The 22,417-nt window shown below is 57.0% G+C and overlaps 1 protein-coding gene across 1 annotated transcript; it reads right to left on the bottom strand.

Moving 5' to 3' along the window:
• Window positions 1-10,452: 10,452 nt before the first annotated feature.
• SNTA1 (syntrophin alpha 1) lies at window positions 10,453-22,133 on the bottom strand. The gene is made up of 8 exons (XM_057432385.1): window positions 21,847-22,133; window positions 18,835-19,020; window positions 13,405-13,603; window positions 13,106-13,313; window positions 12,908-13,038; window positions 11,826-12,022; window positions 11,562-11,749; window positions 10,453-11,300 (listed from the first exon to the last, which is right to left on the bottom strand). The coding sequence occupies exons 1-8, from the start codon at window positions 22,118-22,120 to the stop codon at window positions 11,208-11,210; spliced, it is 1,476 nt and encodes a 491-aa protein (XP_057288368.1). The 5' UTR covers window positions 22,121-22,133; the 3' UTR covers window positions 10,453-11,207.
• Between the last annotated feature and the right edge of the window lie 284 nt (window positions 22,134-22,417).

Genomic DNA, 22,417 nt, shown 5'->3' with positions numbered 1-22,417 from the left:
CGCTGGGGCAGGAGGAAGGAGGAAAGACCCTCCTCCAGAGGCTGGCCCAGATCTTGTAAGCACCAGCAAACGGAGCTCAAAGAGAGCTCAAAAGGCCAAGCGCTGCTCTTGGAAATGGGTACAGGAACCAGGATAATCAGAGGAATTCGTTCAAATGATGCATGAGCAGCACAAGACCAAAGATAAGGATAATGCAGTGCTCCAGCCAGGCTAAACAGGGCGGTTACACCCGGCCCGGGCGGTGCAGGAGCATCCCAAGGGCAGAGAGCGTGGAAGGCGGTTCTGGGTGCGTGTGAACCTGCGCTCTGCGCTGAGCCAGCCGCCCGCTCACAGCCCTCCGCAGCAGCAGCCGCTCTCCGCTGTTCCGCGTCCCAGGCTGCAGGGCACCAATGGGACGCAGTCCGCACCACCGGGATGTCGCCGGCGAGCTGTGGAACCTCGCCTGGCAGGACGGGAAGCTCGGAGCCATCCGCGGGAGCGCTCCCCGGGAGGATTTGAACCCGCGGAGCGGAGGAGGACGCGAGTGCTGCGCACGGCGTGAGCGTCCCCTGCAGGGCCCGTGGCAGAGCGGCCGGGACTGAGCTCGGGAAGTGATGGAGCCGGGGAGCGGTTCCCCGGGACTGTGCGCTCCGAGGCAGGAAACCGGCCCCGCGCATGGCTCCGGAGGGGCCGGCGGCCGTGAGCCCCCTGCGAGCCCCGCTTCCCCTTTCCACGTTTCCCATTCCTGTCCGAAGCATCGAATCCCAGCCTGGTTTGGGTTCGAAGGGACCTTGAAGCTCCTGCAGCTCCAACCCCTGCCACGGGCAGGGACACCTTCCACTAGAGCAGCTTGCTCCAAGCCCCTGTGTCCAACCTGCCCTTGAACACTGCCAGGGATGGGGCAGCCACAGCTTCTCTGGGCACCCTGTGCCAGCGCCTCAGCACCCTCACAGGGAAGAGCTTCTGCCTAAGAGCTCATCTCAGTCTCCCCTCTGGCAGGTTCAAGCCATTCCCCTTGGCCTGTCCCTACAGGCCCTTGGCCAAAGCCCCTCTCCAGCTTTCCTGGAGCCCCTTTAGGCACTCGAAGGCTGTCACCCGTGGGAAATGCTTTATCATCTGATTTTAATCAGCACAGCCCTGTGAGACCACAAGGCAGAAGGGACCCTGGGCTCACTCACACCTACTCACAAACCGGATTTGAGCCCACCCCAGCTCCAGCACCCAAAGGAGATGCACAGCAGGACCTGCTGGCTCTGCTGGGGGGTCCCTGCAGTGGAGGGGAGTGACAAAGGGACCAGCAAACCCCCTGCATCCTCCCGCTGCCCTCAGCATCCAGCTCCACCTTTCTGCTCCAGGGGCAAGTTTCAGGAATCTTTTACAAACTGCATTTATCTGCTCCCTGTGACTGTAATTCTAATGGAACAAAACAAGCATCCAATATTTTGGGATTTCTGAAAGAGCTGTATCCTAAATGCCAGTGCCCTGGGATCATGTTGGTTATGGAGCTGTACTCCATCCTGGTGCTAGTGGCTTTGGATGCTGTTCTGGATTTGCTCTGTAATGGAGCAGTGAGGTATTTATAGCTCTGATGGGTTTTGATGGGCATTAATGCTGTCCTGGAGCCAAGAACCTCGATTCCTGCTTTTAGGCTAAAATAACATGGAGATCAGTGCTGCCCCATGAGGGAGAAGGGGAGGCTGAGGATGCTCAGTGGGACCAGGGCAAATCCCCTTTTGGCTGTGGGATGACAGGAGGTGGGGGCTTGAGCCCAGGTTTATGGGGTTATGGGACATGGTAAGAACACTGACAAGGCCCAGCAGAGCTCCACCAGCACAGGGAATGCTGCGGTTGTCACTGGCCAGACCAGCATTGCCAGGGGCTCTGCGGGCTGCTTGCACTGCTCTTGCTTCCCTCTGGGATGTGGAGGTTATGTGGGAATTCCCATCCACTCATTTCTTGCTCCCCTGAGCTAAGATAGCATCCTTGGTACCAGGATGTGATGTGGGACAGTGGAGCTAAGACACAGAGCCCAAGTCCTGGCTCTCAAGAGTCTCTGCTTCCTCCAAGGTGTTTAGAGATGACTTCTCCCTACTGCAAAGACACCACATAGGGTTTTCTGTGGGCAGCAGATGATGTAAGCCCTGGGTCTCTGCTCTTATTAAAGCCCATGGAGAGGGAGCTCTGCAGGGACACAGGGTGCCAGCAGCATCCAGGGATGCTGTCCCCCTTCCCTCAGTGCCCAGGAGGATCCAGGAATATTCCCAAGTGTTTTGTCAGGAGACGTTTCCTGGACAAGTGCTGCCAATGTGCCCTGGGACTGCATGGCTCACCACAGCCAGCGTGCAGAAGGAGGAGGGAGAAACAACAGTTAAAGCAAGCTCAGCCTTTGCTGGTATCCCAGCAGCCAGAGAGGTCACAGGGGGGATTTGCACATCTTTCCAGGCAAAAGGTGAGGTTATCCCCAGCAGTGATTGCTAACACTGCTGCAGGAACCTTAACAACCAGAGGGACCAGTGGGAAACACAAAGTTAGTGGTTTCTGCCATGGGCGTATGGTCGTGGATGAGATCACAGTGGCAGATGGTGGCTGGGGAGGAGAGGGGCAGTGAGCAGGGGATCTCCATGGATCATCCTCCTCCATTGCCCTGGCTTCCCAGCTTCACTGGGACACACAAAAATGTGTATTTTGACTCCATCCCTTCCTGGGCTCAACTGAGCATCTCCCTTACCTACCCAGGACTGGTGCTGGGCCACGATGCCAGCTTTGGCAGGGCAGGACTGGGGAGTGATGCTGGAAAAGAGAAGGAAGAGACCTGAGCAGTGCATCAGAGCAGGAGCACTCCTGGGCAGCAGCTCTGCCACTGGGCTCCTCTTTGCCCCTGTATTTTGGGGTCAGTTTTTTCCCTTTCTCTCCCCATTCCTAGGCCAGCTTCGCTGTTCCACACTGCAGGGAATACCCACAGGAAGGGTTTGGGGGGTTCCCCAATGAGGTGTTTTACCCCACACCTTGGTGCTGTCAGCAGGCAAGACCCAAAGATGCACCATTCACTTACTTAGTGACAGGGGTTAGTGGTGGCCTTGGCAGTCCTGTGGTAGTGGTTGGACTTGATGACCTTAAAGGTCTTTTCCAACCCAGTTAATTCTATGAGATGAAACACCCCAAAACCCAGAGAGAGACACAGAGCCAGGGCATCCCTCCCTCCCCCTGGATGAGCTTCTACCCCAAACCATTCTATGAGTCTATGCAACATCAACACATCCTTTTTTTACCACTGACTTGCCAGCACCACTTTTTAGGCTTTTCCCAAAATTCAACCCCAGAAAAAGTTCAGCCAAAATACTGTTTTTCCACAATTCCCTCTTTGGCAAAACCTCAAACCCTTCCTATGAAGGGGAACGCGTTTTCTGCAGCCAAGAGCACACAGTGGGCCTCAGCGCCACAAGGATGCTCAGTGCCTAATGGATGCTGGAGCTTTGGCTGCCACCACCAGACCTCAGCAGGGCTCCCCGTGTCCCCCTGCACCAGCACAGCCCCTGAAGTTCCAGCTTTCACCCCCAGATCCGCATGGCTCCAGGTATACACGTGGGGATGGATCTCCTCCATAGGGCCCTCTCAGTCGTGTCCACAGGGGCGCGGAGGAGGCAGCCAAGTCCCAGATACAGCCATGGGATGCTCCCGCATCCTCCCGCCGGGTCTGCATCCCCCTCTGAGCTGGGTGCAGAAGTGCCAGGATCGCTTCCCGGGCTCCCCTGGCTCATTTCTCTCTCTGCTGCCCAATATCTCATCATCCCCTCCATGAAATGTAGATTTCCCTTTTAAGAGCTCTCCTAGAATAATATACTTTTTTATTATCGTGACAGTGAGGGCTCCTGTTGCCATGGCTACGTGCCCTTTCCTGGAGCAGGAGCTTCCTGGGGGCTGGAAATTCCACTGCTTTCCCTGATCTCCGGGGTTTAGTTTTGTTATTATTATTACTTTTAATTTGCTGTTTATTCCCATATCGGCTTCTGAAACAACAGGTCACTGATTACATATGGAGACGTCACCCAGCAGTGAAGGCTTCAGAAACAACCGGCTGCTTTTGGAGGGGGTTTGGTGTGGGGGGGAATCGACCATGCAGCATTGATAACATATAGTATAAGAAAAACATGGAAACTCTGAGAGGGTCTCATCTGTATCTCACCACACTATACATTAAACTCCATTTCTGGCCTCAGGATTGCTGAATGAGTGCTATAAAACCAAGTCCAATTCTATGTGGTTTTCATAGTGTTGATGTGGAACAAACCTGTATCTTCTGGTTGTCAATTCAGCTGGTCCTGAGCCTCTAGAAACCTAATCTGTTTGAGAACGGAGGGAAACTAAATGGGTATATTAAATGGATAGATAGATTAGATAGATAGATAGATAGATAGATAGATAGATAGATAGATAGATAGATAGATAGATAGATAGATAGATAGATAGATAGATAGATAGATAGATAGATAGATAGATAGATAGATAGATAGATAGATAGATAGATAGATAGATAGATAGATAGATAGATAGATTGATTGATAGATAGATAGATAGATAGATAGATAGAAGATGGGTAGATAGATAGTAGGTAGGTGGGTAGATGGTAGGTAGGTAAGTAGATAGGTAGATGGATAGGTAGTTAGATGATAGATAGATGATAGATAGATGATAGATAGATGATAGATAGATAGATAGATAGATAGATAGATAGATAGATAGATAGATAGATAGATAGATAGATAGATAGATAGATAGATAGATAGATAGATAGATAGATAGATAGATAGATAGATAGATATAGATAGATAGATAATGATAGATAGAGCAACTCAGCTTTTTACTCCAGCATTTCCTTACGCTGCTGTAACATTTGCATCTGCAAAGGCATCACACAAACGTTTGCAAAGGCATCACACATGCCACACATACACAGAGACACCACAGGAACTTTCCCAAGGCACTTCATCCCTTGAGATCATTACAGGTGCAGGACTGGGCTCTGCTTCTGCTGCTCAGGGCTGTCAATGTGCCCTGGGGGTAGCAGGAATATGCCCCTCTTACAGAAAGGGAAACTGAGGCACGGAGCCAGCCCATTCCTGTTCCAGGAGCAGATGAGTAGCAGAGCTGGGATGGAAGCACCTGCCTTTCCTGGCTTCCTGATGAATCTTGCCCCAGTGTGTTCAGTGACAGCATCCATCCCAGGGGCCTCCTTGTTGGACAATCAAGATGTCACCCATGGGCTCGTTTCCCTCCAGCTCATCAGGACCAGAGTTGCTGATGAGACCATTTGCTTCCCTCTCCTTGTACTCCTGGCTTTCTTTGTTCCTTTCTTTTTAACTAAAATGAGTAGCAATCCACCCAAACAGACTCACATCACACAGAAACTCCCAAAAGAGCAAATGCTACAGAAAAGGTCCAAGATTTGCCTACAATTAGGCAAAAGGTTTGCTAATAAAGCGTTAACAGGAAAATTGCTGAAGTGAGATCCGGAGTGGATTTAACAGTTTATCCAAACTCACACCGAAGAGATGCTGATACTTACCAGGTTCAAGGGTTCTGGCTGGGTGGGAGATGGGTTAGATCCTGGGCAGCAACTTGTGCATCACCCTTGGTTCTCTGCAGCATCCCAGGTTCAGCAAAGCGACGTGGGGAGGATGGGAACATGGGTGTACATAGCTGTGTTTCACCCTGGAAGCCCCAGGAGGCTGCTGGAGTGACATGGACCCAGGACCCCCTGGATGATGCCAGCAGGAGGGAAGCACAGCCAGAGCACACAGGAGGTCTCTGGAAAGGGATGTGGAGCTCTTGGAGAGTGTGTGATGGCACAGAAAGAAGCGGCTGGGAAAGGGAAATGGGGATGTCCTCACTTGGTAGTGGGAAAGCAGTTAAAAGGTGTTTCTATCCCCACCTAAGCCTTGTGCAGATGCCAGCACTGCCAGAAAGAGACACAAAGAGGTGAGGGCCCAGGGGTGCTCCAAGAGCTGGAGGAAAGGCTCTGGCTGAATTATGGGGTCCCATCTGGGGTCCCTGCTTGCACCAACCAGCCCTGTCCCCCCTGGACAAGCAGATTTCCACCCAAGGATGTGGCTGAGAACCTCCACCACTGGCTGTCTCAGAGCACGTCAGGGGAGAGACTCCTTGAGAACATCACATGTTAAAACAGATCCCACCACCATTTGCTCTACTTCTAGCACAGGGGGGAGAAAAGGGTTATCCATGGCTCATTCCTCCTGCCAGCCGGGCAATTTCACACCACGCTCTGTTGCCAAGGAGATGTCACACTCAGGGTGGAAGGACCAAGCACCCACCAGGCAGGCACAGCACCAGGGAGGCAAGGAGGGAACTAGTGCTTTCCATAATGAAAGGAAAAAGAGGAACATGGGGGGAAGCAGCAGCCCAGAGGGCACAGAGCTAAACAGCAGTTACTGGAGTGAACAGGGGAGCCATGGTGGGTGCAGGACCTGGGGAGCCCCAGAGGTGTTTGGGCTCTCAGCACACCCCAATGTACCGACAGCCTCATGTCCTCACCAGGCCAACACCACTAAATGCTCAGGGCTAAGCTCCCCCAGAGGCCGGGCTGGAACAGCCCATCCCTGCCCAGGGTCGGTGCACAGGGACAAGTGCGGAGCCACAGCAAGGAAGGTACCAAAGGATGCATCGAGAGCTCACCTTTTAGGCAAGAGAAAGTGTGGAGCTGTTGGAGAGAGGCCAGAGGAGGCCATGGAGATGCTGCGAGGGCTGGAGCAGCTCTGCTCTGGAGCCAGGCTGAGAGAGCTGGGCTGGGGCAGCCTGGACAAGAGAAGGCTCCTGAAGGGGAGACCTGAGAGCAGCTCCAGTGCCTAAAGGGGCTGCAGGAAAGCTGGAGAGGGGCTTGGGACAAGGGATGTAGGGACAGGCCAAGGGGAATGGCTTTAACCTGCCAGAGGGGAGACTGAGATGAGCTCTTAGGCAGAAGCTCTTCCCTGTGAGGGTGCTGAGGCGCTGGCACAGGGTGCCCAGAGAAGCTGTGGCTGCCCCATCCCTGGCAGTGTTCAAGGCCAGGTTGGACACAGGGGCTTGGAGCAAGCTGCTCTAGTGGAAGGTGTCCCTGCCCATGGCAGGGGTTGGAGCTGGATGAGCTTTAAGGTCCCTTCCAACCCAAACCAGTCTCTATGATTCTATGAATACAGCCAAGGCTGAATGAGAGAAAACATCCTCATTACTGCCTCGGATCCTTAACATTTAATGTAGCATCCCCGCTCTGCCCAAGTCAGGTCACTCCTGTTTACCTTCATCAAATGCCAAATACAGTTCCCCACACCCCAGATGGGAGATGTGTGTGGGATCACTGGCACTGCTGTGCCACCCCAGCTCCAGATGAATATTGCCTTTTAATGATAAGCTCTCCAGTACAAATAGTAGCCGGGGCGCTGCGGCTGCGGACGGGGCCCGAGCGCCTCTTACTCAGCAGCTGACTGATTTGATTCCCCTTCCCCGCAGCGTGCTGTCTGCCAGGAAATTTTCATTTGGTCTCTTACTTGAGACCCAATTGTAAATGTCAGCGCTAAACGCTCAGATTTAAGTGCTAGGTTGTCTTGTTTGATTACGGCACTAAAAGGTCAGAGCCGGCTAATGGAAAGTACAAGCAGTATTGGGAGGGAAACAGTGTTCTGCCATGGGTGAGCAAACACCTGGGGACAACGTAATCACTCTTCCTGCAGCATCTCTCTCTTCTCTGGCTCCTTCATTCGGGGCTGTTTTCTAGGTCAGAAGACCTGGAAAAGCCATTTCTGGGGGCAATTTCTGCTGGGGATGCTGACAGCACTGGGGTTCCCCAGGGAGGAAACTGAGAGCTCACCCCAGGCTGGATCATGCCCAAAGGGCAACGGATGGCGTAAGAGCCAGGCTGCTGCCAACCCCACTGCCATCAGCCTCTTCTCTCTATGAACAGCTCAGGCTGGCATCATGTTTTAGTGCCAACGTCTCTGTGCCATTTCCATCCCCAGTTTTCCCCCTTCTGGCAGCTAGCATCCCAAGAACTCCGTAGAAAACAAAGCACAACCTTTTTCCTCTTCCTTTCCCAGTTGCCACCCATTTCCCATCACTTCCAGCACCTTTAAAATCCCCTTTCCCTGAGCTGTTTGAGTCACCATGGCCAAATAAAGCTACAGTTGCCTCCAAGTGATTCAGCTGAGGAAATCAGGTTTTTATCTGAGCCCATCACCATCATTCCAGTTCTTTAAGCTGAGTTCATCATATCTGCTTTAAAGACACTTCCAATAATATCAGTCCTTCTACTATGAAAATGCTGATAAAACCCTGATGAGCTGTTACTCCTCCCCAGGAAACAGTGTGATGTGGTCCTAACCAGGAGCAAGCATCACTCGATACAGATGCTGTCCTGCACCAGGAACCAGTCCCTGCTGCTAACCCCAAAACCTTTCCTGGGCAGAGAGATTCAGTGCTGATTCCGGATGTCTGAATAATTCTGGACATTTACACCCATGAAAATTGGGAATTTTAGGAAAACTAAAAATTTTAGGAAAAAATTTGCATGTTTTTTCCCCAAGACTTTGGGGTCTTTGCCCTCCATCCCTCACACCACTGATGCTGGGATGCTTGTACCACCTCTCCAGACATCTTCCCAGGAGTCAAAGATGCTGCTGGGCTTAGGGAGATATCTCCAGGTGCCACGGGCTCCTCTCCGGGAGTCAGTTCTATTCTCTCTTTCTGATGGTTTATGTTACAAGGTCCCACATCACCCACAGAAACATTCTTCACAGGCCCCTTTGCAAGAGCATCTTTGCAGAATGGGTCCCATGAAGCAGAGGATGCTGCCAAAGGGTAATGAAGCTGAGAAACCACCACAAAATGTATGAAGGGGGCGGAAATCCTCACCCCACCACCAGCAGCAAATACAAAGAAAGCAAAGGAAAGGAATATCCAACTCTAAACTGAGCTGTCTTCTCCCTAGGCCAGGCATGGAGTGGGATGCTCTGCCTGAGCTGCGCTGGTAAAGTCACAGCAGTTTGTGGCCTGTAAGATTAATAGGAAATCTGCTCTGGATTGGGAGTGATTCCCTCTTTTATTGGAACAAACCCCAAAGAGTAATGGCTGTAGGGCAGGAAGAGGAAGGTAAATTGCAGTAATAATGTGTTTCCTTGTGCAGACATGCTTTTGATCATAGAAAAAAATACACCATCTGTTTCTAAATTACTTGTATTGATTTAACACTTAGCAATGGGGGGGGGGGTCTTTTGCAAATCCATTTGCAAGGGCTCCTGGAAATCTGACAGTTCTGTGCAATAAAAAGTACAGGCTTGTTCATCATCAAAGATCTCTGCTGCCAGCCACGGGGCTCTGCATGGGGAGGAACAGGCTGCACCTGCATGGGCACCTCATCCCCCCGTCTGCAGCACCCTGTCCCACTGAGAGTGGAGAAGCTGAGTGCACGCCACACAAGAACTATTTCCTTATGCCAAATAAGCTGTTGTGCTTTCTCCCTGCTCAAACCACACACACCTCATTGCCCTTGTCACTTTTTTATTGCTTTCACAGAATCACTGACCCCCAGACTGGGGTGGAAGGGACCTTAAAGCCCATCCAGTTCCAACCCCTGCCACGGGCAGGGACACCTTCCACTAGAGCAGCTTGCTCCAAGCCCCTGTGTCCAACCTGCCCTTGAACACTGCCAGGGATGGGGCAGCCACAGCTTCTCTGGGCACCCTGGGCCAGCGCCTCAGCACCCTCACAGGGAAGAGCTTCTGCCTAAGAGCTCATCTCAGTCTCCCCTCTGGCAGGTTAAAGCCATTCCCCTTGGCCCATCACTACATGTCCTTGTAGTATCCTGGGCATCCCCTGCAGTTTATCCAGAGCAGCTGCTGCCACATCACAGCTCCTCACTTTTTGGGTGAGAAAAGGCTTTTTGCTGCCAAGCCCCACATTAACAGGAGATGCACCCGGGATAACGGGGGTCATGGTCAATCTGGGATGCACTCAGTAACTACCGGTATTGCCTGCAGACACCATAACCACAGGAGGGCTGCATTCACAGCCTGACCTTTCTAGCAAGGGCTGCTTGTGAAGGGAATAACATTCCAAGGCTCTGCTGCCACCCAGCCAGGCGGCTGCTTCCATTGGGAAAACAGAAAAACACAACTTCTGTGAGTCTGGAAACAATGCCCTCCCCCTCTGCTGAGCATCCCTAAGCACAGGGTATCCAAACCCACCTTGGTATCACCACAGCAGTGCAGGCACCAGCATGTCTCTCTCTGCCACAGGGCTGGGCACTTTAAAAAGACATTTATCCACACCTGAGCCCCCCGCCCAGGGTCCTCAGCACCCCCAGGCCAACACCACCAGCCCACAACAGGGAAAGCCCTGGCAGAAAACACCCTGAGGCACAGCCGAGCTGTCACCCACAAACACGTTTTGTACTTCTCCAAGCGAAGACCTTGGCTCCCGCAGGCTGGGATCTGCAATGTTTATTTGACCCCCCCACAAAAGGCATTTTCATGAGGAATCTTTTGGTTCATAAAAGAAGTTATTTCTCAGCAGCCCCCCTAAACTGAGAAATAAAGTGCCCCAGGAGTTAGCGCAGTAAAATGAACCATCCAACTCCAACGAAGCAAAGTGGTTCCTATCATTTGGTACAATACGGTATAATTTGGCAAACAGAGCTGATCTGCAGCTCCCATCTCTCAAGCACTATGGAGCTGCCTTTGGTCTCTGGGCCTCGGGCTGTCTGTCCAGGGATGGACACACGTCCTTGTGCTGCAGGACCTGGGGACTCTCCAGAGGGTCCGAACCAGGCGGGTGAGAGCTGCTGCATCAGCATTTATAACTGCTTGATATAAATATAAACCATGGATACAAACAGCTTCTTTGTACAGAAAATATCATCTCACAAGGCACTGGGGTGACGACCGCAACCGTTCACAGCGGCTCCATTCAGGCTTCTCCAGCCACCACCGAGCATGGGTGTGGAGGAAGGCAGGGATGCAGGGACTGGAGAGATGCCAGAGCTGCCATCCAAGAGGGATTTCACCCCTCTGCTGAACCCAAATGCCCCAGCAGTGGTGTTTCCCAGCCGGATGGTGCTGTTCCTTGGCAGGGGTGGTGTGCCCCACGGGGTCCAGTCTCCATGGGATGGCTTGGGGCTTGGTTTGGCCGGGAGGAAGGTGCATAGATCAGCCAGGGCGGGGGCAGCTCTGCCCAGTGCTCCCTCTTCATGCCAGCAGCCCCAGCCGGGTCACCTTGGCCGAGAGGAAGGAGTGGATGATGAACACGATGGTTTTGGGGCAGGAGTGAAGGTCCAATTGCTGCAAGAAAGGAGCAGAGGGATGTTTGCAATGGGGAGGGATGTTCTGGAATAGGCAGCTTTCTGCTTGTGGCAGAGAGTACAGGGACCACCCGGCACCCTATAGATGTCTCCACAGCCTGGGAAGGGGCCGCATCTGGCCAGGGGGGGATGCACAGGCCATGCAGGGTGGATGCTGTGTGCAGGGTGGGTGCTCTGCTCCCCATCTGCCCCCAGGTACAGCGGGAGTATGGGTTAGAGGGGTGGAAAGGGTAAAACTCACAATCTCTCCCTCTGGACCACCAAAGTCCAGGTAGAGCATCTTGGTGCCATCATCAGAGGACATCTGCAGCTTCTCAAAGGGCTGCTGCAGCAGGATGGTCTTGCTGAGCCCAGGCTCGGTGCTGGAGATGGTGAAGCCCTTGTCGATGTGGATGGACAGGGTGCAGTCCTGCCCCTTCCACGTGCAGGCTGTGGATGTGGACAGGCACAGGGGTGAGAAGTGGCCGCGGGCCCCACCGCCCGGTCCCCCCGGCCCCCCGCTGACCTGCCGACACCTCCTGCACCAGCTCGGCCGCCCCGTGGGTGCCGTCCACCAGCAGGCGCGTCCACAGCGCCAGGTCGCGGGGGCTCTCCAGGCTGAAGAGATGGGTCTGCACGCCCAGCCGCGTGCCGCTGCGCAGCGCGAACGACAGCTCCGCCTCGTACAGCGCCGAGCCCTTGGCCGGCCCCGAGTGCACCAGCCTGCGGCACCGCAGCGCTCAGCACCGCGGCCCGCTCCGCACCGCGCAGCACCGCTCCCAGCGCGGCTCCGCACAGCTCAGCTCCGCCGTGGTGCGTGCGCGGCGCGGCCGCCAGGGGCCGCTGCAGCCCCGCGAATGCTCCCCCCGCGCAGCCCGAACCCTCCCGAGCGGCCGCCCCGCGTCCGGATCCCGCACGCTGACACCACCCCGGGCTCTGCCAAACCCTGGGTGCTGCCGGCAGCCCTGGGCACTGTCACAGACCCACAGGATGAAGGGACCTGAAAGCTCCTCCAGCTCCAGCCCCTGCCACGGGCAGGGACACCTTCCACTAGAGCAGCTTGCTCCAAGCCCCTGGGTCCAACCTGCCCTTGAACACTGCCAGGGATGGGGCAGCCACAGCTTCACTGGGCACCCTGTGCCAGCGCCTCAGCACCCTCACAGGGAAGAACTTCTGCCTAAGAGCTCATCTCAGTATCCGCGGGTCCTGCTATCACTCCTGAACACCGCCACCATCCTCAGGGCCCTCTCCCCACCTCTGGACCACCTCCTCAGGACTCTGCCATCGTCCCAGGGCCCTGCCACCACCCCTGGCTGGACACTGTCACTATCCCCAGCATCCTGCCACCACCCCAGACACCACCACCACCCCCAGGCCACAGTCACCATCCCTGGACATCACCACCACCACAGGGCTTTGCCATCATCCCAGAGCCCTGCCACCAGCCCTGGACTCTGCCATCACCTCAAAAGCCCCTGCTGCCAGCCCAGGAATACTGCCAGCATCCCCAGCGCTCTGCCCTGACCCACAGCCCCTGCTACCACCCCAGACACCACCAGGGCCCTGTTTCCCATGCAAGAGAGGAGGGTGCTGGGCCATGGTCCCTACCTGGTGGCGATGAGGGGGTAGCTGTGCACAGGCTTGCCCAGGGCGTCCCGGCTCTGCGGCAGGCTGCTGTACAGCAGCAGCTCCTTCTCAGTGAGCACAGCCAAGAGGTTCCTGGTGCCGGCGCTGGGGAGCTGCAATGGGACTGGGTCAGGGGCACCGGCAGCGCGGTGGCAGGGGGTGTCGGGGGGCAGGGGGTACCTGCTCAGTCAGCCAGCCCACATGCTTCACGTCCCTGCCAGCCACAGCGCCAGCACCGGCCAGCTGAGCCCGCAGCTCCTCCTTCACCCGCGGCACCAGCGCACCCGCGCTGGCCTGGATGGTGCTGAGCCACGACTGCGCCGTTGCCTCATCCTTCGCCCGCAGGAACAGGGCGACGCGCCCGTCCGCTGAGCACACCTCCAGGTACCTGCAGGGACACGGCCCCGTGAGTCCCCACAGGCCCTCGGCACCACGGGGCACTGCGGTGGCATCACCCCATCCCCGCACCCTGCCCTGACCTGTGCTCCGGGTCAGTGGGGAGGCACTTGCGGGACACGTAGCACATCTTGAGGGGCACGGTCCTGGCCTCCCGGAGCTCCTTGGGGGGCAGGAGAGGAGAGGAGCGCTTCTGCAGGGTGGCAGGAGAGGGGTCCCAGCTCACAGTTGCCCCCGAGGAGGAGTTCTTGAAGTAGGGTGAGATCTCCTTCATGTACTTCACTGGAAGAGAGGCAGCACCAGTTAAAGGCATGGCACAGGCTGGGGCAGCCTCGTCCTGCCCTGCTGAAACCCCTTGCACCCTCTCTGCACCAGAGCTGGTGTCACCTCCATCACCTCCTCAGAGATGCCACCCATGGGCGCTGTGTGCCCTCTGCCGGGTGCAGAGAGGGGATAGCACCGATGGGCAAGGTGCTACCAGAGGGTGACATGACACCTATGATCCTCTGCCCCGCCGTCCCAGCCCAGGGCCCCTCAAGAGGGATAAAAATGGCCTTTTCCCCCTTTTTCCTTTCCTTTAGCCCAGATCAGGTCACAGATCCAAGTGTGATCAGGTCCCTGGGGCCGCACATGGAGGCAGGGGGTGGGGAATGGGCAGGACTCCCAGGCCAAAATTACAGCCTGCAAACTGTGCTGGTACAGCCAGTCCCACCGCCAGCTGGGAGCAGCAGCTCTCAAATACCATGGCTCGGTCCCAGGAAAAGCCTCCAGTTGGGAACTGTGAGCTCGCAACGCCCTGTCCTGGGTTACAAACCAGGGACAAGGACTCGGCTGTCAGTCCCCAGTGAGTCCGGCTGCAGAGCCAGAGCTCTCAGAGCCACATGGGGACAGCAGCCAGGTCCCAAGGGTGAGGGGAAGAGGGAGATCAAGGTCCCCAGGAACTGATGGGGCCCCACAGCTGTATCCTGAAAATGAGGTCAGCAGCAGCAGCCAAAAGCCTTGGGCTGAGCAGGGGAAGATGCCAGTCACGGTGCTGCCCTGTGGGACCAGCCAGTGGCTCCAGGGAAGGGCTTTCCCCTGGGTGGCCCCTGGGGAAACACCATGGGAGGGACATTCCTGCTGCCATGTCATAGGGTCATGGAATCCCAGCCTGGTTTGGGTTGGAAGGGACCTTAAAGCTCCTCCAGTTCCAACCCCTGCCACGGGCAGGGAACACCTTCCACTAGAGCAGCTTGCTCCAAGCCCCTGTGTCCAACCTGGCCTTGAACACTGCCAGGGATGGGGCAGCCACAGCTTCTCTGGACACCCTCTGCCAGCGCCTCAGCACCCTCACAGGGATGAACTGCTTCCTAACATCCACAGCCATCACTGCTGATTTCACTCAGGTCCAAGTGAGTTTCAGTGAGGGTAGCAGGAGGGGGGATATAAGCTCGGCTTTGCAGCTGACTCCTGTAGGCAGCTGCTTGGTGGAGCAGCTCCATCACTCAGCAAAGCCACAGCAGCCTGAATGTGTGCCAGAAAAAACCCTCTTCCCACCCGGAGACAATCTGCACCCACAGCCTACCCCCATCCTTCACCTACCACCACCACCCAGCTCCCACTTCATTCCAAACCCAGCCAGCTCCCCAAAACCTCTTAACACTGAAACCCCATTAGGAGCTGCAGTGGGACGCAGTGCCCCGCTCTGCCTGGCCCCAGCAGGACACAGCTATACATGGCTGCGATGCTGTTGTGACACAAGGGGCTGGTCACCCCATGGTGGCCCCAGCCAAGGAGGCAGCGTGGGGCCACCAGCTCCATACCCTGTGCCTCCCGTTATAAATAGCTGCCGCGCTCCCGCAGGCATCTGAGCCGCCTTGGATTCTACCCTGAGCCATTAATCTTGGCAGCATGGACCTGCCATTATCCCAGTGCTTGGGAACTAATTGGAGTTCAGCAAGGCAGCACTCAGCCCCGGAAACCCGAGCGGCATCCCTGCGCCAGCCCGCAGCTCCTGGGGCACGCGGAGGACGGCACCGGCATTAGCTGTGCAGTCAGGGTCACGTCCCAGCTGAGCCATGGGGATAGAGCAGTGCCCAGCCTCAGGATGAAGCATGGAGAAAGAGGCAACAGGGGGCTGTGCACCAGGCCTCCATCCCGTGGGAGCTGCTGCCTCCTCCAGTGACCCCAGCATGGGCTTTATAGCAGGCTGACTCACTTCTGCCTGTCCCTTCACTGCAGCATCACCTGGTATTGAACAGATGCAGTTAAGTACCTCCAACTCATTAAAGCAAACACACCATATTGTGCATCACCTTTGCTACTGGCAACTGTCAGCAGACATTCACTTTGGTGTCCCATGAAGAACTGGAGAACGCCTCAGCACTTTCCCTCCTGAAGCCCTTCTGAGCCCCAAGAGCAGCAGTGACACAGAACCACACATATCCCAGGTGCCACCTCCCTCCTCCACTGAAAACCCCCTTCTGCTCTGCACTGTGTGTTATTTACCCCAGGGTCACCTACACTCTGTGGGTGTTTCACATCTCACACCATGCACATCACCCTCCACAACTGCTTGGGCTTCCCATGGTCAGGACAATCAGCCCACGAGGGTCATGCTCCCCCAGCAACCCTTTGCTCTGCTGAATTCCAAGTTTCCAAGCTTTACTTGGCTGAGCGAGTCCTGGAGAGCTGCAACAGCCCCAGGAGCTGCCCTGTGGCCAACAAGCTCAGGGCCACCATGGAAGTGAGATGTCCACAGCTCCTTCTCCCCACTGCTCCCAGTTCTCTCCCAGTGCCAATATGGCACAAAGGCTCACCCTGAAAACCACCCTTGGCACTGAAGCCCTTCCCAAGGTGGCTGGAAGGATGCTTATCAGCCTTTCCCTTGCTGTGGAGGGTCGCTGGATACCAAGCAATGCAAAAACCTCACCCAAAAAAAAAGGGAAAAATAAGGTAAGGGAGAGCAGCTCTTCCCCAAATAACACTGTAATATAAATACAGTCCAACTCCTCCTGCAAATACCAAGAGAGCAGTTTGGCAGATCCAAAAGAACCTCTTGGCAGCACACACGGAGAGGTATGTGCGTGTCCTCATGCCCGGCCAGCAAGGACACCCTGGAGGCAGAGCCAAGCTGAGCCCAGGGTGAGAGCCAGCACGTTGAGGTGCTGCTGCTGCTCACATCCAAATGTGTCACCTCCCAGCTCGGCCACTTCGGAGGCACTCACTGCCCTGTGAGGAGCTGCTCCCTGGTTTATTGGCTGCTGCAATGCTGCTTGCAAACTACCCTAAAAACTCCTAAACCAGGGAACAGACACAGCCCAGAGGAGCGAGGCAGCAAACAGACCCTGGCTGTGACCACCTACTTTGGTACTTTCAGCAGCCACAAGGGAAATCAGAGTCACATCTGGCAGCACTCAGGGACCAGAAAGTGATGTTAAGGTGCTTCTCCCCAAGCTCTGGAGCGAGCCCAAGCAGGAGAAGGGAGCAGAAAACCTGCCTTTAACTCCCCTTGGGCACCTTAAGGCCACTGTCTTCCACCAGCCCTGCCACCCTACCCCGGGGCAGACTGAGCCATTGGGGTGCAGGTATAAGGCAGGGAACACCCCATCCCAAGGCAGGCCCACCACCTCCACAGGGCAGTGCCAGCCTGATGATGACCACCCTGCAGCGTCAGCCCTGCAGGGGCAATGGAGCATCCTCCCCAGAGCAGGGAGGAGATGGAGATGCACCACATTTATACCTGATGTCCATGATCAGTCGAACCCTGCTCCGGCTGGTGCCTGCAGCATCCCTGAGCAACACCACACTGCTGGAGCCCAACAGCATCAGCTACACACTCATCACAAAGCCTCTGGAGCACCATGGTGGAGCTGGCCCAGCCCCACTCTCCTCCCAAAGGTACCTGCTGGGAGTTCTACTGAATTCAGAAGCCCAGCAGGTCATAGCTGAGCTACAGCAAAGGCCCTGCCTGCCTGGCAGCATGCAGCTCTGCAGGGGGACGGAGGAGGGGATGGTCCAGGGAGAGAAGCTGCTCTCTACAGAAAGAGCAGCTCATCTCCACCTCGCTCTAGCAGAAAGGGAACCCACACCAAAGCAAAGGATGACAAAAGAATAACAGAGAGAGGGTCGTCCAGGAACAGCTATGGGAGGAATTCTGCAGACTAGCAGGGAAAGAGGCTCTTGTGTTTCTCCTTGGTCAAAAAAAAACAAAACAAAACAAAACCCACCCCACCGCCAACCCTATCTGCTCCCAGCAGCTGTGCAGAGCAGCACATTCCTCCAGCTGAACTGTGGTCCTGCGGCTCCCAAGAGAGGAGGAACCCACAGCAGAAAGGGCTGGGCGAAGCTAAAACTGAGAATCTGGAGCTGAGACAATGTGGGGAAGGGAAGCAAGAGCCACAGCGGCTGCTGGCAGCACACACAGCATTGCTCCTTGTGCAGGCAGAGACCAGAGCACTGCCCCCACATGAAACCTCCCTCTGCAGCCCTGCAACTGCACAGGGAAGGGTTTCTGGTGCCAAGACCCTCGTGGTTAGCCACAGTGATCCAGGGGCTGGGAACAGGAAGGGTCCTGTCCTGAAGGACAGACCCTGGGTGCTCCTGTGCTCACCTGAGCTGACCCAGGGTGGGCAGACATGGACAGGGGTAATGCAAAGTGCAATGGGAGAAGAATGGGGTGCTCCCCTCAGGGCTCCTGCACTCCCAACCCACCAGGCCTCACCCACTCCCCAAGTGGAGTTTGGGGGGCTCTGCAGTGTGAATCCTGGTACCAGGGACTGGCCCCCCAGTACCATGAAGGAGCCTGTTCCCAGGAGAGCAGCTCCAGTCTCCCCTGGGATGGTGAAGGCTGCATCCCTGGGATGCTCACAGCCTCAACTGCCAGGTCTAAAGGGGTCTGCAGCTGGGGTTCAGGCAGCTCCTGTGGGTGTTCTCCTGTGCTGGCTCTGCCTGTGCCTGGCACCTTGCTCCTCTTGCTGAAACCCCTGCAGCAAACCCAAAGGTGCTCAGCAAGGAGCAGGCTGCCAGTGTCTGCCCTCCACGCTGGCACAGGCCTGCAGAGTTGTACCAGCCCAGGATGTGGGTTTAAATAAGAATCACAGGGAAAGCAGAAAAAGCTTTACATTGCCCCATGAACAGCAGAGCTCAGGGTGGTGCTGTACAGCAGAAGAGTCACAAACCCCATGAAAACATCTCCCATCACTGCCTGCCCATGGTCCTGCAGCAGAGAGAAGGAGGGAGCCACTGGGCATCAAGTGGTGGCACACACATGTCCTCCCTATCTGGAGGGAGATAGAGACCCCAGCAGTGACCTCGAGCTCAGGATGAGCAGATAAACCAGTCTGCACATGCTGCTTCCATTCAAAAGGGTACGTAAATGAATTTGCAGATGATGCAGAATATTCATGCAATGATGCAGATGATGCAATGAATATGCAGAATATCCCAATGTTCTCAGTACATCCCCAGGGAAATCAGGGATCAGCCCCTGGCAGCAGGAGGACCTCGTGCCCCCTCGCACCCTCATCTCCTACCTTCCAAGACCACCTCCTTGCCCGTCTTCTTCAAGGCCTGCACCGCCTCGTCGTGCGTCGCCTCGGAAAGGTCGGTGCCGTTGACGGCGAGGATGGCGTCCCCCACGTAGAGCGCCTCGGTCTGATCCGCCGCCAGCCCCTTAAAGATCTTGGAGATCAAGATGGGCATTTTATTCTCTCGGCCACCTTGGAACAGAAGAGAAACGAAGGGGTTGTGGCTGCTGGAGCACACGGAGGAGTGGGGATGCTTGGGGACCAGCCTGCTGCCCATGGCACACCCGCAACAGCCACGAGGCTTTGGAGCCACAAAGATGATGGCTCCGAAAGCAACCCGAACAGTCACAGGTTTCCTCACATAGCAAACACTCAACTTGGCCATCTCCCCATCGATTCTGGCAGGAAAGCATGCCTTTATTGGTATTGTGTGTGACTATCCCTGTCCTAAGGACTTCGTGTTTTAAACAGGTAAGAGCTGAATCTTTTTGGAGAGGTGAAAGAACCAGGGAGAAGTGAACCAATATGGCTGTTTGCTCCCCTCCACACAGGAGCCCTATTTACCTGCTGCTCCAATTCCCCAGACTAAAAGGATGCCATTCAAACCTCCTGGCAGCTCAAGAAGATCAATTTGCACGTTACCTTTTGAACCCACAGGGAGATTCGAGTGGCACTGCTGCCTCCGTGCCAGGTAGGAGCAGGGCTGCAGCAGCTATCACCAGACATGCCCTAACCCCCAGGTCAGCATGTCCCGAGGAGCCTCCAAGAGATGATCTCTCATTAGCCCAGGATGGGGGGACTTTGTGCCCAGGCAGCCAAGTAGCCACCAGCATCCTGGCCTGTACCAGCACCAGTGAGGCAGCAGGGCCAGGGCAGTGGTTCTGCCCCTGCACTGGGCACTGGTGATGCCGCACCTCAAATCCTGTGTTCAGCTCTGGGCCCCTCACTACAGGAGAGACATTGAGGTGCTGGAGCAGGGCCAGAGAAGGGCAATGGAGCTGGTGCAGGGCCTGGAGCACAAGTGTGATGGGGAATGGCTGAGGGACCTGGGGGGGTCAGTCTGGAGAAGAGAAGGCTCAGGGGGGACCTGATCGCTCCCTACAACTGCCTGACAGGAGGATGGAGCCAGGAGGGGCTGGGACCTGCTCCCAAGGAACAAGGGATGGGGCAAGAGGAAACGGCCTCAAGCTGCACCAGGGCAGGTTTAGACGGAGCTGAGGAACAATTCCTGCCCCAGAGGGTGCTCAGGCATTGGAACAGGCTGCCCAGGGCAGGGCTGCAGTCACCGTCCCTGCAAGTGTTCACACAGCGTGGAGACGAGGCCTCAGTGCCATGGGTTAGCGGTGGCCTTGGCAGTGCTGGGGAATGGTTGGACTGGATGAGCTTAAAGATCTTTTCTAACCTGGTTCACTCTGTGACTACCCCAGAGGCAGAGGGTGAGCCCTGGCTGCTGTCACGGCCCCAGGGCTGTCCCAGCCGGTGCCACAGGCATTTCCTCACTCCGATGCCTGCCAGACCCCGCAGGGCTCCAGTTATCAGCTGTCAGAGGCCCCGCGGGGGCTGCTGGAGCTGCTGAGCCCGTCCCTGCAGCTCCTCACCCTGCCAGGGCCCCGCACCCCAGCTCCCGCACGGCTCTCACTGCCCAGCAGCCAGGGCACGGCCAGCCCGGGTGCCCATCCCCTCGCCACATCCCATGGCAGGGCACTGACCCCGCATCCTGGGTCACGGTGAAGCATTCCAGCGTGGACCGTGGCTGGCAGAGCTCCACCGGGGACTTGCAGGAGGGTGAGGAGGAGCGATGCGCTCCGGGGCAGCCCGGAACAGCCTCAGCTCCCTGTCGGGATGGTGACTACTTGGTTTCCACGTACGTCACTGCAGAATTGAGGTTTAACTGAGCCCAGCGACGCTCCCCATTTCCTGGGAGAGCCGCAGAGCTGGCAGTAACTTGGCAGCCAAGGGGGTATTGTGAAGGGGGCTTTGTGCTTCCCAAAAAACACTGGCAGGCTCAGGCATCCCGCAGACACAGCCAGCGGCACCGTTTCAATCCGGACATCCCCATCGCAAAGCCTCCTGCTTCCAGAGGGAGCCAGAGGCCGTGGCTGCGTCTCCTCCGAGCTGGGAGAAGCCACGTCAGGAAGTGAGAGCTGACCAGGGGATACGGAGCTCACTGCCTGCACACACACAGGGTTTAAACCCTCTCCCCCATAGCTCCTGACAGCCCTTTCCCTGCCCGCTTGCTGCTGGTTCATCCCCCTTTCCCAGAGCCTCCAACACGCTGAAGCCGGGTGAAAAGCCGAGGCAGATACCAACGCCATCCCTGCCCCAAAAAGTTTCCAGCCTGAAGTTCGGGCGAGTCCCAGAGGAGTGGGACAGCTCGGGAGGGAAACAGGGATTCCAGCACGGAGGCTTCCCGCTGCTCGGCTCTCCAGGAGCCGATCTCCAAGCCTGAGCTGGTTTAAAACCCCAGCTCCCCACGCCTGGCGATCTCCAAGGGCTTTGCAATCGCCTCCTTCCTTGTGCCGATGGTTTAACGGGGCATTTCCCGGCATGGAGGCACGGAGGGGACAAGGACACGCAGGCAGAGCCCTCCCTTGGGCTGCAAACGGGCAGCTCTTGTGTAACCGGGTGCCCTGTGTGTCCCACCCGCCCCGTGAGACAGCACCCTACCCTTGTGTGCAAGGGGGCAGTGGGACCCGGGCTGCAGCTGGGGCACAGTGGCCAGGGGCTGCCCGGTCACTGCTACACCCCAAAGTGCTGCTCTCCATGGGCTGTGGATGTTTCGGGTCCCATCACTGCCACGTGTGCCCCCCTCGTCCTGCACAAGGGCTCGGGCAGTGCCAGGGGATGTGAAGACCCCGACCCCAGCCCTCTCCCCCCCCCCCCCCCCCCCCCCCCCCCCCCCCGGGTTTCCTTTCCAGCCCGGCAGCAGGAAAGGCGGCAGCAACAGGTCCCGGTGCCCTGTGCTCCCCGCACCCCCCGCCCCGTCCGGGACCCTTCCCCCCCGGCCCCGTCGCTCACCTTTGATGCTGATGCCGAGCCCCCCCACGTCCTGCTTGACGACGCGCACCGTGCGCCTGATGTTGGCGAGCGCCTCGGGCACGGCTGAGCCCGGGTCGCCTCCGTTCAGCTGCGCCGCCGGGGCCTCGCCGGGGCCGGCAGCGGGGCCGGGGCCATCGGCCGGGCTCACCCCGAGCGCGTCCTCGGCCAGCGAGAGCAGGACGCGGAGCCATTGCCCGCCGGCGCCGCGCAGCTCCAGCAGCCCCGTGCGCGGGGCGCGCCTGCCCGCCGCCATCTTCCGCGCTGCCGCCCCGCTGCGCGCCCGCGCACCGCCCCGCGCAACGCCCCGCGCACCGCCCAGCCCGCACCGGGACGGGCAAGGGGCGCCGCGGGACAGGGCGGGACACGGGAGCTTGGAGCTCCCTGCTCCGGGGCGGGATGGGGTACGGGGGGAACAGGGTCCCGGGTGCTACTCACTCCCTTCTGGGACAGGGCACTGTGAGGGACACGGGTCCTCGGTCCTCCCTGCTCCGGCCCGGAACGGGGTATGAGGAGAGACCAGGGACCTCAGTGCTCCCTGTCCCAGATCAGC

The sequence above is a fragment of the Pezoporus wallicus genome, unplaced genomic scaffold, assembly GCF_028554395.1.
Source record: "Pezoporus wallicus isolate ANWC-B61680 ecotype Strahan unplaced genomic scaffold, APGP_CSIRO_Pwel_v1 contig_8090, whole genome shotgun sequence".
Lineage (NCBI taxonomy): Eukaryota > Metazoa > Chordata > Aves > Psittaciformes > Psittacidae > Pezoporus > Pezoporus wallicus.
The sequence above is the reverse complement of the archived record's forward strand: the minus strand, read 5'-3'. Positions and strand labels throughout refer to the sequence as shown.

Excerpts from the sequence above, each read along its gene's own strand:
- SNTA1 (XM_057432385.1), bottom strand. The coding sequence starts at position 22,120 with ATGGCGGCGGGCAGGCGCGCCCCGCGCACGGGGCTGCTGGAGCTGCGC. Across the intron at positions 13,604-18,834 it reads CAAGGAGGTGGTCTTGGAAG|TGAAGTACATGAAGGAGATC; the intron begins GTAGGAGATGAG and ends CCTCTCTTCCAG. Across the intron at positions 11,750-11,825 it reads GGTGCAGGAGGTGTCGGCAG|CCTGCACGTGGAAGGGGCAG; the intron begins GTCAGCGGGGGG and ends CCACATCCACAG.